We start from the raw sequence: 17,833 nt of genomic DNA, 5'->3' as shown, positions 1-17,833 counted from the left end.
GAAAAAGGTGTGTTTACCTTTTCTCTGTGTGTGGGTTCTTGTCCAGGCCGCAGGGTGCTTCCATGATGTCCAAACCCATGGGTGAGCAGCTCTCGAGCACCACCGTCAGCGAGGCCTCCACCGCCATCACCTCCTCCACTGTGGACACCACCTCTGCCTCTAAGGTCAGTCTCTGTGGTGTGTGTGTGTGTGTGTGTGTGTGTGTGTGTGTGTGTGTGTGTGTGTGTGTGTCATTTTGCTGTGGTTGTATCTAAATTGATGTCATTATCATTATTTATTTATAAATATGCAATGATCGTATCTATTTTTCAAAAATGTGCGATAACTGTTTTTTATATGCTGCCATTCAATATGTGCAATTTTAATCATAATGCTGCTGTCAAACTCCTTTTTTTAGTGTCATCCTTTAATGTTAAAGTAACATTTGTGTTATTTTTTTACATTTTGTGTTTTTAGTTAAAGCAGTATTTATGAGCAAGTGGAATGAAATTTTGTTCACCTCTGCATGTTCTGTAACAGTTGAATGACAATAAAATCTATCTATCTATCTATCTATCTATCTATCTATCTATCTATCTATCTATCTATCTATCTATCTATCTATCTATGTATGTTTAAGTATGATTGACCCTGTTGGGAAAAGATGCATCTGTGCATTATGATTATGTAATAAATTGTAGCACTGTGCTCGGTTTGCTTTCAAATCACTGTATTCATTATTTTATAAACCAGTATTTTTCTACCGAGTCAACGTTTAATTCAGTTTTAACTTGATTTGCAAACTGACATGGAACAGTGTTGCTCACTACTTTCCCTTTTATACTTGCAGTTTATTCTGGTGTGTTTAATAAGTTTAATTTAGAATGAAATGAAATCTAAAGTTTACTTCAATTGGAAAACTCTCTGCAGCTGCATATTTACTTGATATAATCATATGACCATGGCTTTTCTCAGTGATTAAAATTACATAATGGACTCGAGCTGTAATTTGTCTGTAAAGGTAGACAGTGTTCCCCTCAAATAGGAAATACAGATTACATACAGAGTTTTATGTTTTGGAAGATTTGGTTCCACTACGAGTACTTCTCCATAATTCAGCCCTATCACACAGACCACTGTCACATAGTTGTTGCTGTATACCCAAGTAACCTAGAATAGTTACAAGAGCACACTTAAAACACTCGCAGAGATTAGAGCTGTATCTGTGTCCAGAGAGTACTGTAAGATAGAAAGTCACAGCAGAAGCTGTTCAGCTGGATTTAAAGATGGCAGAATTAGGGCAAACATTTAGCATCTTGGGAGGCCCAGGAAGAATGACTTTGACACTTAGACAGTTGTCAAACATTGCAAAAAGGTTTTCATTTTTTCATCAGAGCTCATCTTTTTCACTTCTTGCCTTTTTTCCGTCCAACCCTGGCCGTAAAGTGTTGCATTCATTTTAACATTTACTTCTTGATCTTGCTCTTATTTAACCAAAATATGCTGAAATGATTGAATGATCAACCTATTTTTCCTACTCTACTCTTTCAGATGAGATCTCCAGTATATGTGTAAAATATTAGCAGTAATAGTAGTAGTAGTTGCCGTAGTCAAATTGGCGGTATTAGGGAGCCATTTACAGACCTGGTTAGCAGCAGTTTTTAGGTGACTCATCCCAGCTGCAGGTGATGATGAAAGGGGGGGGGGGGTTAGAGGTCTTCTGCGCTTGACCAAGCTCCATGACAGGCCCGCAGGAATGAAAACATGGGGCTTAATTGGAGAGAGACGTGGAGGTGGAGAGTTTGTGGTGGTGCTCTAGCTTGGATAAAGCAGGATTTAGAGCCAGGCAGGTAGATGGGAAGTAATTAAAACAGACTGCTACCTGTCTGTCTAACAGCAAGGGGTACAGAAGGGCAGCGTTAAAGGCTCATTTGTTTGTTTTTCAGGCACTTAACAACAAAATGTCACCGCAGCATTAAAGTAACTACTACACTCAATCTTGACTCCTTTATATTTATTTTTATTATTTACAACACACAGATAATTACAAATGGACTAAAACTCCCATGATGTCTAATACCATACCAACTAATATACCTTACATTTTTAGCCTTGGTAGAGGGGATTGCAATGTTCGTCTGACTGTTGCTCTTTGTCTCCCACAGGATAATTTATAATTAATTTGCTTGATCTTATGAACGTTTCATATAGGTCGAAATTTCAGGTGGTCCAATACTTTGGTGTATGGCGAAAGACCGGCAAAAGCCTCAACTGTACTTTTTGTTTTGGTGTTGTTTAGCAACTGTTTGCATGCTAACACATAAATGGTGGTACACATGGTAAGCATACCTGCTAAACATCAACACGTTAGCATTGTCATTACGAGCATGTCAGAATGTAGATGTTAGCATTTAGCTCAACTCACCGCTGTGCCCAAGTACAGCCTCACAGAGCCGCTAGCCTGGCTGTAGACTCTTCTTATACACTTTTTGGGTGATAAATAGATTTTGGTTGCAATCTCATTTAAACCATTCATTAGAAATAAAGGGAAACCCTTCATCTTTGTTCCTCTCTTTTGTCCTGGCCTTGTACTGTGTCTGTATACATTTGGGATTTTAATGGCTACATTGACTGTCAGATTTGCTTTACATCACTGCTCTTATCTATTTTAGAGTACCACTCTCACACACACGGGTATGAACTGAAAGGGCTGTCGGAAAGACGTGTAAAGAGTAAACATAAAACAAGACACAATTACATTTGCGTCTGTTGTCCTTCAAGCTGTCATTGACTCAGGCAGCGTGCCATTGCCAAAATTATGGCATTCGTTCAAGTGATTCAGGATAAGCAATGCCGACGAATTCCAATTTGAGCTTCCGAATGCAGATGTCAAGGTTACATTCCATGCGTTCTGTTCATTTTATTCCCTTTTCCTTGGCTCGCTTTTTCTCCCTGTCACTTTTCTTTCTTTCAGTCCATATCTTCCACTAACTTGCACACATGCACATACACAGCTCCACGGTGGCGTGCAATCTCATCCTGCCCCATCAACAGGTACCGCAGGACTAAGATTGAACATGTGTCATCAGGTGTGGTACAGAGATGACAGGACATCTATCACCACGACCCGTTGCCATTTCCACACCTCGTGTTTCCTGGCCTGCCGCCCTCCCAGGTGCTCTGGCTCATCACCCTTGCCTTCAAACAGCAGGAAAATAGTGCGGAAGCCTCATTCTGACAAGAAAAAAAACTCTTAACAAAAGAATCTTGTCTCAGAGGAAAGATGAGTCATTTGTGTATCCCTTGCATAGCACACCAACGCCAAGAAATGAATCCGCATTTTGAATCAGTCACGTCCATTCCGACTCTGAAAAAACATCTGAGGGAGCGTCGAGACAGAAAGCTTCCCATTTCTCTCGCGAGTTACGCTTCAAAATTCTCCTTTGAGCACTTGTGTTCACTGTCGCTGGATGCATACTTAGTGATGTTGTGTTCATAACCAGTATGCACAACTTCTCCGGGATTTATCAAAGTCAATGTCATTTAGGAGTTTCTCGGTTTGCGGTTATGGATTTATGCAGCTTTATGTTGCTCGTCAGTTCCCTGCCTCAGTATTTGAAAAAAGCTCCCTTCGCTCTTTCATATTAAGTGCCACTTTGAGCATGAAAACCAGCACGTACCAAAAGGAAATGATTAGCCTATTTTGAAGTGTTTTACTAAGAGGTGTATACTTTGAGTTACTGTATTAACTGGAAAAAAGTAAAATTGGAAAAAGAGTGACTGACACTCCCCTTTAAAGGTGCTCTGAGTGATGTCACATGTTTTGTACGCTACAATTTTTGTCTCATACAACAAACATCTCCTCACTATTTGCGAGCTGCCTGTCCCCACAACACACTGTAAAAAAACATGGTCTCTGTAGACCCATGGTCTACAAACCGCTGTGCCGGTGTCTAGCAAAGACACTTGTGTCAGGCTTTGCGACGGATGCAAGATATGGCCCAAGGGTGTTCCTATCCACCTGTTTTTATGTGCTTCTTCAGCTTGAAAAGAAATGTTTAAATATCGCAAATCGTTTCATCTCTAAAAGTAGCCCAGATTGACATTTGGGAGCCGCCATGTTCACCTACACTAAAATGCTGTTAACCACTGAACAGATTGACTTGAACAGATTGGGATTAGGTGTCTAGTGTAAAAACACCTCAACCAGATTTTCTAAAGGGAGGGGAAAAGCACTTCTCTTGTATAATTACTTCAGCCTTTCAGATCGTTCTTGTCTGCTTAGGGAGCCGGCAGCCTTCACGCCTTAGACTGGTCTCTCTAGGCTTTTAGGTTGTCTGATCGTGTGCCATTAATGTAACAAAAAGCTGTTGTGCAACCTGAGTCGCTCACCTACAAGAGAGAGTGCTACTTTGCAACAGGGACCACAGCCTTTTCCACAGAATTACCCTTGGCCTAAAAATAGACCACCGCATCACACGCACACACAAACACATTTGCAGGCACACACTCACAGACAGAGAGCGACACACTAAACGTGCATGGACGTACACATACTGTTTATTTACAGATAAGGGACTCCAACGTGACAGATTTGGAGTCGCTCTGCGTCTTTGCATCATGCTTGGCCAACCAGCCTCCCTCTAATTAGTGAGTGTGTTTGCTGTTTCCCAGCTGCGGATGCCTCCCAGTGCTGCGGATGCCTCCCAGTGCTGCTGCCAGTCCATATACACACATTCATGCAACCGTCACAACAAATCCTAAATTATAATAGCTGTGTGTGTGTGTGTGTGTGTGTGTGTGTGTGTGTGTGCGTGCGTGTAAGTGTAGTGCCATGGGGAGTAGTCTATCTTCTGAGGTTTCAGAATAGAGGATGGTGTAATGAGATTTCATGAATATGTGCACAGTGTATGAGTATGTTTGCTGGCTTATACAACAGGCTCACACACACATACACAAGAAAAATGCAAGCATGTTATGGTTTGCTGAGAGAGATAACAAGCACCCATGCACTTCATTAATGTGTGTAGTGAAAGATGAATTGACGTCAGTGCCTCAAATGAACATTAATACAGTTGGGCTGAATTACAGCTTAATGGGCTGGAACAGTAGTGCATACCACCGAAGAGTTAAACACTGCTAATAGACCTCAGCTGGGCTGCTTACCTCACACTGCTCAGGTGGTTGACTGACTTTTTAAAGGCCTTTTCACTATTTTCTGACATTTTGAACATTTAAAAATGTATCCTTTATCCATAAATATAATCAGCAGATGAATAAATGACAAATGTAATAGTCAGTTCCAGGCTGTTCCAGAGTGGCTGAAAGATGGAAAAGGAATCTGGTGCTAGTGAGGGGGGGGGGAAATATAACCAATTCATTGGTTCAAGAGATGAAAATGAAAATTGGGTTACTCAGAATAAAGTCGTACATTCCCAGGTCTACTTTTCATTGTGGCATATGAAAAATGTGTACTGTTAAATCAACAGCCTTTAGCAGAGATGTAGTTTGAGTCCATCTCTATGCACATATCTGTCCAAGTTGTTTAGAACCTTTTTAATAAGTTTCCAACCAGTGTCAAATATGATCCAATCCACCGGCCAGTTGGTGGCTTTCTGTGTGAAGTGTGCATGTGTTTCCTGCACAGGTTGTTTCTGCTTTGGGTTCCGATGTGTTTGGTCACAGTAATCAAATCAACGACATGCATGACAAGGGATGCCAGAAAGTAAAAATAGTCAAATGAAAAGTGAATTTTTTCACTACACTAGAAGACATTTCCTTTCCTCATTGTCTGGCCTTGAATGTCTGTCCCCCTGTGAATAGTGTGACCCTCCTGTACGAATGGTGCAGTACCCTTTGCTGCTCACACATCAACAGAAATCAATGCACAGCATCCTCTAATTACCACTTGTGGCAGCAGAAGCTGCTGAGGCAACAACTCCGTTATTACATAATCTCCAGTTCCTTTCTTATAGATGGGCTCCTAGTTGATATCTTGTTCAAGGCCTTCATTATCCCAATTATATTATGCTTACATGGTGCATTCTAAATGACGAAATGACCTATTGCTTTATACAAACCAACTCATACACAAACAAACAGAAAGTTGGAGAAACTGGGGCCCACTTGTATTTTTGCTCCGAGGCAACCCAATGTTATTAATCCAGCCGTGCCTTGTGCTGCACAGGATAAGCAGCTATTTCCTGTTGAACAATGGTAAAATACTTGAAGGTACAGCTTAACAATGTCTTCAATATCATTGAAACACAATTTTGAATATTGCAGCAAAAGAAAAATTACAAGAGCACCAGATGCATAGATTCAGGGCCAGGTGTACTTTTGCGCCCACTTCAAGCGTGTTTGTTACGCAACGTGCGCATAAAAATATGGCGAGGAATGTACCAACAGGCCACACTGAGGTAAAAGCGCAGGCTGCCTGTCGCTGGAGCTAAAAATGGCAAAGTGTGCTTCCCGTGTCATGCAGATGAATTCATGGAAGGGTGAAGGGGATAGTGGGAGTTTCCCATAAAGAGATGGGAGGGGAAGCGTAAAGTGCGCCTTATAATGTATTCTGTGGTATGTACAAAAACCTTCCGTGACAGCGCGCCTCTTTTTTGAGGGGAAAATTCTCTGCCTCTTAAAAGCAGGTGTAAACCAGCCACAACCGGGTCTCCTCGCATATGCCTCCTGGTGAAATGGCAGCAGTAATCCGAGCAAGACGTAGACAAGCTGAAAGTATTTTTGCCACAATGATCACACTTTTTCCCTTCAGTCATTAAGCGCTACAGTATAAGCAGCCATGCAATATTAGTTACTGGAAGAAACCAAAGTTGACATTGAATCTCCGACTCAGCGTTCACATTCCATTCCAGCAGTTGTTAAACTACAGTATTGGCATCAGGATCATTTCAAACAGTATAGCATAAGCAGTGGGAATGTTCTAGTCTGCACTCAGCCGTATCACAGCACAAGTTTTTAACACTTTGCTACAGTGAACATACATTTCCCTACCACTAATGCCAAAATAACGCGCATAAAGCAGAATTTCTTTGACATCGCCCATTCAATTGCGCTTTTAAATGTGCCCAGTTTACGGTATAATGGGCGGAGAAAGGTGCTGATTACTGCAGGTGTGGTAAATACAACGTAAGCTGATGTGTCACAGTGTGCGCTTTCTGCAGGTTGGCCATGGTGCTGATAACGCTAAATCCGGCCATCCGGCCCTCAGTGTTTTAGGACACTTGAACAGACACCGGCTATTTTGGGTACAGACAGTTTCCCCAGTTTTTACTACAACCCTTGACTCATTTATGCAGGAAAAGTTGCTTTATCTTTTCTGATACATTCACATCTGGGGGCCGCTCAATGCAGCCACAGTCTGTTACTGCTGAAACTGAAACAATTGGGAGTAATTGCCCAACTGTCTATGATTGTAGCTGGTCAGGTTCACCGCCCAGACTTTTCAGCAGGTGTCTGTCTGGCAGTCGAACCAGTGACCTGCACTGTTCTAATTTTGTACCTGATAGTCTATAGAGGCTTTGTCAATGTCATGGCAACCATGGCTGGCACTGTCATGGAGGTCCAGTGGAAAATTGGTTGTACTCATATAATGGCTGTAATTATTTAACAACTGGGGCAGAAAAAGGTTCCCCAAAAAGAGATGATCAAGGTGTGTGTGTGTGTGTGTGTGTGTGTGTGTGTGTGTGTGTGAAGGTTGATTCAGTAATGTATTAAAGCAGACTGAATGGTCTGATGAGGCACAGACAACCTTTTTCCAAATATGCGTTACTGTGACACACAGAACAGTCTCACTTTCCGGTCCCAGCCTTTTTAACCACAGCTCTGCTACGGAGAATAAATGTTCGTGGTAATGTTGTTAATTAATCAAGCTAATATAGCTCTGAAGATGCTGATGTTGAGATGCAACAACTAGCCACATAACTTTGCTGCTGAGCAAATTAGATGTGAGAAAAAAACTGACTTGTTTGGTCGGCAGTTTAACGCCCAACAGCTGATTAACATGTAACAAAGTCATCTCAGTCACCTGTACTTATGTAATCCAGATCGGATCTGAAATGGGTGTTTGAAGTGCCATGGGGAGAAGTCTTTCTTCTGAATGCAATGACGTTATTGATCACGTGTAACATTATCAGCCATTGCTGTTGATGTCTTTTTGATTGCTGATGTCTTTTTTACACCTCATTAAAAGCCTTGTACTTGTCTGTGTGTGTTTCAGGGCTCCCGGTCCAGTGGCAAGGTGCACAGCTTTGGGAAGAGAGAGCAGGCCATTAAAAGGAATCCCAATGTCCCTGTGGTGGTCCGAGGATGGCTGTACAAACAGGTCAGGACACCCACACACATTGACTGAAACACACTCATTCTAACACACACAAATCAAGACTGTGGTTGCTGACAGACATTTTTTTCAAAATACGATTCTGAACTTGAAAATGAGCATAATATGGGAGCTTTAAACACATTTCCATATTCTGCGATATATTGCAATTTATTACCTTTTTTCTAACTAAAAATCTTTCTGGATTTCAAATAATTATTTAAATTTATCTAAAAAGATACATTTCTCTTTTTATGCTGCAAAATGGGATTGTCAAGCAGACAAACTAATCAACATATATCACATATATAGTAATAGGTCAATACTTGGCGCCTGTGTATCAATGCGCTATTGTCAAGGATAATATTGCAATACTATGATGTATAAAATTCTCCTCCCCGCAATGCGAGGATAATCCACTCAGTATGATTACTGCTTCACAAACACTAAAAACAAACTGCAAATGTATGTACATTATAATGTTAAAAGGTGCTCCATTAATAGAGCATAGGCCGCAACTAACAGTTATTTTCATTGTCAGATTAATCCACACATTAATTGTTCTATAAATTGTCAGAAAATAGAGACAACATCTCCATCCCAACTTCTCAAAGCCCGGGGTAACATCTTCATGTCTCGTTTTGACTGACCAACCATCTATAACCTAAATAATTTCAGTTTACAGATATATAAAACACTCACATTTAAACACCTGGAACCAGAGAACAATGATTTAAATGGTCAACTGATTAACAAATTAGTTGCATATCATTTTTCTGTCAAACGAATTGGTAATTGATTATCACCTAGTTTTAAACTCTAAATTGAGCTGCACTTCATTGCATTAAAAGTAATGGGCTAGTTGTTTAAACAACCTGTTTGAAGACCTTTATGAAATACTGTCTTAAATAGAATAGTGTTAGTTTTTTAGCTAATTTAGTCGAGAGATGTTTGTGTCTCTTTATTCCTAACGGGATAGTTCCAGGTTCAGCCTGTGTTGTCCTGCAACATTTCCTCTAGTAGCCTACTTTCATTTTTGTCTTCTTGATTTATGCCTTTTGCTCTGGCAGTATAGAGCACCTGCTGTTGATCACAGACAGGCTATTCCTGGAGACTCTGATTATTTGAAGTTATACTTAAAATATCTGTAGTTGGCATCGTCCCACTGGAAAACACTTGGCCCCAGTACAAGACAAGCAGTGAGTGATGTTACTGCAAAGCAATTACACTTTAATGACCACACATAGAGGCACATGCTCACCAAAACACACAGGCGCAGACGCTCATACTCACATCATGCTATTTGTGCAGTGCAATTATGTTTTAATTTGGAAAAACAAACTTTTTAAATTCAGACAGGGGAACATAAATGTACACATATTTGTACACATCACAAAACAACTGCGCACACACAGGCCCACACTATCACAGGATGCCATTTACTCCTTCCCATGCCCACACACAGGGTGACAAAGGAGATGCATGTATCTGTGTTTGTGGTGATTTCATCCCTTCTGGATCTCCTCTACTCTTCAAACGGCACCATTTTCAGCCAGGGAACATAAAAGACGAAGCGGACAGTAAAGCAGCCGTGGCAGGCCCAGCGAGCCAGTGAACGAGGACAAATGATCACTCTCTTCCTCCCTCTCTCTCTCTCTCTCTACTTTGTTCACTCTCTTCATCTCTGCTCATATCCACCTCACTCTTGCTTTCATTCCTTCTGCTTCCTTACTGTGTCCTCTGTCCCTCGCTATTCTTTTCTATCTCTAACTCTCCCTTCATCTTTCTCATTGCCCCTCCCCTCCCGTATTTAAGAGATCTGTCTACTCTTTCTTGTTATCTCCTCCAATCTTGGCTACTTTCTGTCTCATTATTCATTCATTCATTTCTTACAGTTTTTAACCCTCTTTGTCCCTGCAGGACAGCTCTGGGATGCGTCTTTGGAAGAGGAAGTGGTTCGTCTTGGCTGATTTCTGTCTGTTCTACTACAAAGGTGAGTCTTTGTGAGTCATGTTGACTGGAACTATCACATGGGGAAAAAGGATTTATCTCCCACTTACTACCTGTTCCACCCCCGGCCTTTTTGTGTCTCCTGCTCCCCCACAATCAAGTAAGGAAAAAGTAACAAAAACACACAAAATACGTTGAATCAACACCTCACAGGGAGCCTCAAGAAAACCCAAATGTCATGAGTTTCACATGGGTAGGATCTATTGAATTGTTTATGGATTTTACTGGATTTTGTTTTATTTATTCTGCAGGTGTCTTGTTGGTTGAATTCCCTGCTGAGTAATCTTAAGCACCTTGGCAGCTATCTAGTGTTGCAAGACAAATCAATTTAAAATGTTTCTAAGGCTGCATTCACACCAAATCAGGCGTTGTGGTCAAAACGCCAGTCCTTTGAATGTAGGTAGTGTATTTAGGCTGTGGCGGTGGGGACCTGAGGGGACGCCGGGGGGGGGACGCAGGTTCAGAAATGGAACCCGACCTGCGGTGGCCAATCACATAATCTAACCTACCAGCAAACAAAACACAATGGAGTAAGGAACACAGACGCAAATGGACCATTTACTGTAAGTGACCACACACCACTTCACCCCATGATCGCCCCAAAGCCTGATTTGGTGTAAATGCAGCCTGATAAAGACTTTTTGTTATTCATAAAACTAAATGAGTCAAATATATTTAAATATCTGTTACTCTTTCTTGGCCTTAAATTAAGGGAAATACAGACTACCAGGGGAAAATATTTGTCCTTGGAGGATAAAACTATATATATATATATATATATGTATATATGTATGTGCAGGGAAATATCACAGCTTTCAACAAAAAAGATTTGAACAAAGTTCATATGTTTGAATTGGACTCTCATGGTACTGTATTTAAACTGAACTGCAACTGACGGTATGATTCAATCTGGGCGGGCATTATTCTGATCTTTCACAGTGAGTCACTGGGCTCAAACGCATGGAAAGATATGGACAAACACTCAGCTACATCACACTCCATCACCTTCCCTCCCTCGCCATCAGTCTCCATGCCCTGGCTGTCTTTATCTGCCTTTCCACACCTTTCTTTTCATCTCCATATTCTTAACCGAAACCTTTTGGGACGCGCTCCTTTGCCTCCTCGCCTCGGAGGGTGAAATCAATTCGCCATCGTTTCTTTTTCTCTTTTTTCCTCCATCTTTTTCTCTCATTACAAAGGTTTCTCCTCTCGACATAAAAACACTTGATCCGCTGCACCACTCATCCTCTCTGTGAATCCCTTGTCATTACACAAATGACAAAACCTCCCATCTCTTTTAATTTTTTTCCATTATTAGCTTTATTTGTGTATGTGTAGTCTATCAATAAACAATGAGTTTATGGTTTCAGTCATCTTTTAGGTAAAAAAAGCAACATATTCTCTGACTTCCGCTTCTCAGATGTGAGATTCCTTCTTTGTCATATACGATAGTAACCAAAGTTTCTCCAGGGTTTTAGACTTATGGCCAGAAGAAACACAAGTCCGTTGTGGACTAATGATCTCATTATTCCTAAAATCCTGGATACATCCCCGGTTCTTCCTCTTCTCTCTTTTTACAGCCCTGTAGCCCTCAATCTGCATAAGAAAATTAACATTTAACCAGGGACAACATTTTGCCAATATGCCATATTTTGTTTTTCTCAATTTATAAATATATACATACATACATACATACATATATATACTGTAAATATGTGTGTGGGTGGATGCACGTGTGTGTGAGACAGACTGGACAAAACAGATAAAAAAACACTGTCTCGCCCACCATTTAGGGAATGTCTCCTTCAAAGGTCCTTGGATTATTTTTAACCAATTAACCCCTTTATTCCACAGTACCATCTTATCACCTCCCAGGCCAAACACCCACACAAACGCACAGGTGGCATGCACGCATATTTTCATACTATTACTAAATTTGACCATGTGGTAAACATTGTGTACACACACACACACACACACACACACACACACACACACACACACACACACACACACACACACACACACACACACACACATGCACATACACATTGTAGCATGCTGTCACAATGTTCAGTGGAAAACAAATACTGGTAGACATTTATTCATGGATGTGGGAATTAATTAGGTTAGGACTTATTCTAGTTGCATACATGTGTGTTTGCACTTTAAATCTTTATGAGGACCAATTTGAGTTTTATAAATAAAGAGTAAGGATGTGTTTGGAAGGACATTTTTAGCGATCCTTACTCTTCAAAGTGCTGGTTGAGGGTTAAGGTAAAAGGTTGAGGACAATGAGGGTTCTTACAAATATAGATGTGTGTGTGTGTGTGTGTGTGTGTGTGTGTGTGTGTGTTTACTATGATCTCAGTATGTGAACCGGATGGGGCAGAGGAATGGGGACTGGTTGCCAGTTGGACCAGGCCAGCTTCAACTCTGTGACACTGGGATACCAGAGTGGTCATTTACTGTTTGGCACAACACCGTGGTATGAATGACGGCACACAAGTGTGTTTATGGGAGTGTGTGTGTGAGTGTTATGATACTGGTGGCAGGCAGAGATGAAATTAGTGAGTGATGAGTGATATTTAATCCCTCCTTTCCTCCATATCTCTCGCTCCTTTTCTCACCTTCCTCCTCCTGGTTATCTACTCCCTCCCTTCCTCTCTCTCTCTCTCTCTCTCTCTCTCTCTTTCTCTCTCCAGACAGCAGAGAGGAATTGGTCCTGGGCAGTATTCCTCTACCCAGCTATGTCGTTTCACCCGTGGGACCTGAGGACCATATAAGCCGCAAGTATGCCTTCAAGGTATGGCTCTCTTTATTCTGCAGACTATTCTATGCTGACTTATATCTTTGATTCACATTCTGTGATGTGATAGTTTTGGTTTTTTTGGTTTGGAGTGTGTGTGTGTGTGTAGCCACCTTTATTTTCTGCTTTTAGAAGTAAACAAGGATTGATTCCTTCTTTCCTGAAAAAGTAATGCAGCGCAGATTGATTGCCACAAGGTCATGACACCTCAATTTGAACCAAACACACCGCTGTACACTTAACACTCAAGTTACAAGAACAATAAAAAAAGAGATTGTGATTGAGTGCTATAGTATCCTGCACACTTTAAAGTTGATTTGATGCTGTTGAGACGTTTGAACGTAATGCATAGACTAATTCCAGATTCAGGAAACTTGATAACAATATTTTAAATACTCCGGTGTTCCAGGTGTTCCCACTTTAGGCACATATGCTAAAACGGTAACCCCTCATGCTATTTCAAGCACTGTTAATTAGATTCCACCAAGTGGTTTATACTGTTAATGACAGCGAGGATAAATAGAAATAAAACTTATCCTTTCCAACTAAAAACTAGCTTTTTACAACAGTATACTACCAGAACACCTGTTGCACTGGATGTCAACCTGCAGGTTTGGTGGCATGCAGATATTTGCCTCAGAGCTTTATTGTCAAACATAAATTTTGAGTGATATATAGTGAATTTGTCACATATGAGAGCCTTTTATAACTGGGGCTCACAGCAGTGGCAATCAGTTAAATGATTTTTTTTGTATTCCTACTCATTCAAAATATATAATAGTTTTTAGCAGTCACTTAATTGAAATTGCCATTATAGCAAAACAATAAGGACATATCTATATTGTTTTTTTTTGAATGGCGGTTCATAAAACAGATCAACATCTTCCTACAATTATAACCCTGCTTATCCTCCCACCGAGCCACTCCTCCGCTCTGTGCAGCACTCACCACCTGTTGTAGCGATGTCTCTTACCACTGAATGTCTGTCAGTGTCTTTATTGAGACAGACAAGCTGCTCTGGAATGGAATGAAGCTTCTCCATTCCCTGAGGCAGAAAAGTCTTTTGTTTGAAGTTGAGAGGCAGGCAAACCTCATGAGTTTGCCCTTAAGTGCAATTAGGCTTTCGCCTTATTCATAGATTAAAAATGTGAATGCACACAAGTTTTTTAGGCCCCATAGGGAGCCATTTGAGTCATCAAGTTTAAACTTTTGACCTGGTTTATTACATAATGTGACATGTTTTTGTAGTTCTCACTGCTTAAAGGTCCTTTGGATAATAATGTGGAGTTACTGTCTGAGTCTTCAAAGATGTAAATATTTGCTCATGTCCCGAATTAGTTGCTGCAAACTAGACAGGCTGGGTATGTTCCAATGGACCTTTAAGAGAAAAAAAAATCAACAAGCACTTTCAGAGATGGTCAGATATTCCTACACGGTTTTCCCCTGTGGGTCCCAACATTAGATCAGGCGAGCTACAGATGATTATCCTCAGTGGTAGAATAATTTAAGGTGTCAAATTGTAGAGCTCTGGCAACATTCAGAGACTCAAAGGATCCATGTGTGTGCCTTGCTGGATCAGTCTAAAAGCGGGCGGCAAATTCGGCAATAAACCAGGCAACAAGTTCTCTGAAGCCGAACAACATCCTCGGCATTGAGTGCTCTGGAAAGAAAAGGCCTTGGTCCGATGTATCATAATCAGTGGGAGCAAGCTAACACATAGGACAGGTGCACCATGATCCAGGAGGAAGTGAAGGAGGATTCAAGAAGATCAAAAGCAGTTGGGCTAGGCATGCAGAGATCATTTTGTGACACTCTTTCCTCAGAACACTTTCACACATGGGGGCTGGAGGAGAAACCCAGCTGCAAACTCGGCAACAGCAATGAGACACTAGCGCACATACTGACAGGGTGCAAGACAAGGCTAACTAAGGGCCGGTATAGATGGTGTCATGACAAAGTCAAGCTGGTCTTGGATGACATATTGCAGATATAGAGGCAGATAAAGCAGCCAGTGAATTTAGAGGTTATTACAGTAGACCAGCTTTGTTGTTTAGAAGGGAACCAAGCCAGGCACGTCCCACAGGCTAAAACACACCAAATTGCAAATGGTAGGATGGCGGGTAAGGTCTTTGGAGCTGAAGGTTGATGTTAGATGGAAGCTGCATTTTTTAGATATGGACCATACCTCCCAACATCTGCACATTGTGCTGTGAACCCAGAAGACAAGACAATAATACTGGTGGAGCTTACAGTGCCATAGGAGGAGTGTTGTAAAGCGGCACTTGAGAGGATTGTCTTTAAGGGCTTCACGTTTTAGGGTGGAAACACCGAATAGATGTTGGAGAGAGCACCAACTGGTGTGTGTTACAATCACAGTGGGCATTAGAAAGCTGTTGAACACTGTTAGGACCGGGATTATATACTATGTAGCTTACTAGTTATGATATAAGTCAATATATAGTAGTCAGTTTCTCCTCAATGGGAAAGTATTTTTCTTTCACATAAATTACCTTTTAAAGGGGTGTTTTGTCATATTTTTTATTAATAGGTTTGATAAAAGTAACTAAAATAATAAAGATAAATAATTTTGCATTTATATCATGATCTGAAAGCTATGCAGGAAGCTGTGAATGATGGCTGTTGCTTTACGAAGATTGTGTGTCTTCTCTTTCTTTGTTTTTTTATGTTACGTTTTACAAGAGCAGTCTAACAGCAGCTTAAATTCTCTTTTTTTTTGCTGATCTTCACTGGTTCAACTTTTCATGTTGCAGCAGTGATGTACAAGTCTACCCCAGGGTGGGGTCAGTACAAAGTGACATCACACTCAGGCAACACCCTACAAGTGATGCAGTGTGCTGTGCGAGGTAAAAGCAGACATGACATTTTCAACCAGAGAGGGCCCTAAGACACTGGTTCTTAGTCTAGTGTTAAGTTATTCCTTAAAGCGCCCATATTATCTGTGATTTGGTGTTATTTCATGTCTCTGGTGCTTCCACACGCGTACAAAGTTGGAAAAAAAAACATCCAGTCTTTTTGAGTAAGATACGGGTTTCTGAATGTATCCTGCAAATGTAACCTTCAGTCTCTGGGTGAGGAGTTCAAAATCGGCAGGGCCGTCTACGTCACCGGCCAAAACATTTAGTTTGTGCTAACCACTTTGGCTAATACCACATCAGTTTCTAAAACTTTGGTCGGTACAAGGCAGGATTGGCCGGGAGACTTCTTCTAAACGAAGAAGCACTTGCAACTTTGCGTGGACTACCTGCAGACGAGGGACATGTGAGTAGTTCTATTCAGTTTATTTAGTAGATTAGGGTGAACTTGTGTGTGTTGTAGCAGTGTTTCGCCATTGAGAATGAGGTGGCTAGCTATAAGTACTTGGCTGCTGGCTACTTGGCTACCAATTTACTGCGCATGTGCAACTCCCAACAAAGATATAATAGAAGAGATGCCACACTCTGTAGCTAAAACACAGAGGCGAACACACAGGGGGAAATAAAGGAGCTGCAGAAATGTGCAGTACAACAAAAATATGGTGCTTTTTGGAAATTAAACCATGTAAACCTATTCTGGTACAACCTCTAAATACAATAATGAACCTGAAAATGAGCAGAATATGGGCACTTTAATGTCTACATAAACAGAAACTGAGGTGAAGTGACATCCAAGTTTCTAGCACAGGAAAGTAACCAACTTTATTTTAACCCCCCAACGGATCAAAGCAGGTTCAAAACTCCTATTGCAAATGATATAAAATGCTGCTGAACCCAGGTCTGTGACCCACACCAGGGGGATCGGGTGGGTATTATATGATGGTGTTTTGGTGTGTGAATACTGCACCCCTTGACTACCAACTCAACCAATACACATAATAACGCCAACAATGAAACTTTCGAGCTTTGACGATCCTTCCTGCCTCCACCCACTTTTCTCCTATTCACTGAATCCTCTCTTGTTCCCAATGGTTGGCTGCCCGACTGGGACTTCCCTCTCTCCCTGTGAGTGTGTCGCGTCGCCCAGTGACAGTCCGCCCATAAATAGGTATTCTACCCTCTCTCCAGCTCTTACTTTGCCAGATGTCAACGTTATATATCTTTGTTGTGTGCCGTTGGTGTGGCTTTTTTGGATCCAAACATGACAGAATATACAGCAGACTTGTATATTCCTCTGTTGGGTTTTGATGCATGTTTTGAGAATAACATGTCGTTTTGGCTGACGTGGTTGTGTTGTGTTTTTATTTCAGTGTTCTCTGTCTTATTTAATTCCCCCTCAGTCTTTTTCCACCTCCTTCCCTTTCTTTTCTCTCTCTCACCCCATCCTCGTTATCAATATGAGTCTTTGTATTTGGCTTATATGGTGTGGGGCTTATCGTTCATCTATGTGCCGCTCTCGCTGTCTCCTCCATCTGTCACCTCTACTGTACAAGCATGCAGTTTTCTGATGGCTTGGAGAAAAATGTCACTTTATTTGTAGCTCACGTCACCTCACACTACTTTTCCAGAAATGAAGAGTGGAAAAACAATGTACCGTAGGGATCTTTCCCAGTAGATGCAGGCTATGCAACCTATCAGACCCCTTTTTTTTTTTTTTTAAGCACATGTGCTTTAGGGAACTTTGAAATAGAGAAACATGTTATACTCTAGCTTCTGTTTATACAGGCATATTTTACAAAAAGAGTAAAAACACTTCTTTCTTTTTTT

General features: G+C 41.1%; 1 protein-coding gene across 5 annotated transcripts in view; it reads left to right on the top strand.

Annotated features, from left to right (window-relative positions):
- The window catches only part of LOC117949250 (pleckstrin homology domain-containing family A member 7-like), a 128,737-nt gene that overhangs the window by 82,876 nt on the left and 28,028 nt on the right, over positions 1-17,833 (top strand). For all 5 annotated transcript variants that reach the window (XM_034879348.1, XM_034879347.1, XM_034879349.1 and 2 more), the window contains 4 exons: positions 47-164; positions 8,216-8,320; positions 10,235-10,307; positions 13,030-13,130. In XM_034879348.1, coding sequence (XP_034735239.1) covers positions 47-164; positions 8,216-8,320; positions 10,235-10,307; positions 13,030-13,130 — 397 coding nt within the window. The remainder of the gene's footprint in view (positions 1-46; positions 165-8,215; positions 8,321-10,234; positions 10,308-13,029; positions 13,131-17,833) is intronic.

This window comes from Etheostoma cragini, chromosome 8 (assembly GCF_013103735.1).
Source record: "Etheostoma cragini isolate CJK2018 chromosome 8, CSU_Ecrag_1.0, whole genome shotgun sequence".
Classification (NCBI taxonomy): domain Eukaryota; kingdom Metazoa; phylum Chordata; class Actinopteri; order Perciformes; family Percidae; genus Etheostoma; species Etheostoma cragini.
The sequence above is the reverse complement of the archived record's forward strand: the minus strand, read 5'-3'. Positions and strand labels throughout refer to the sequence as shown.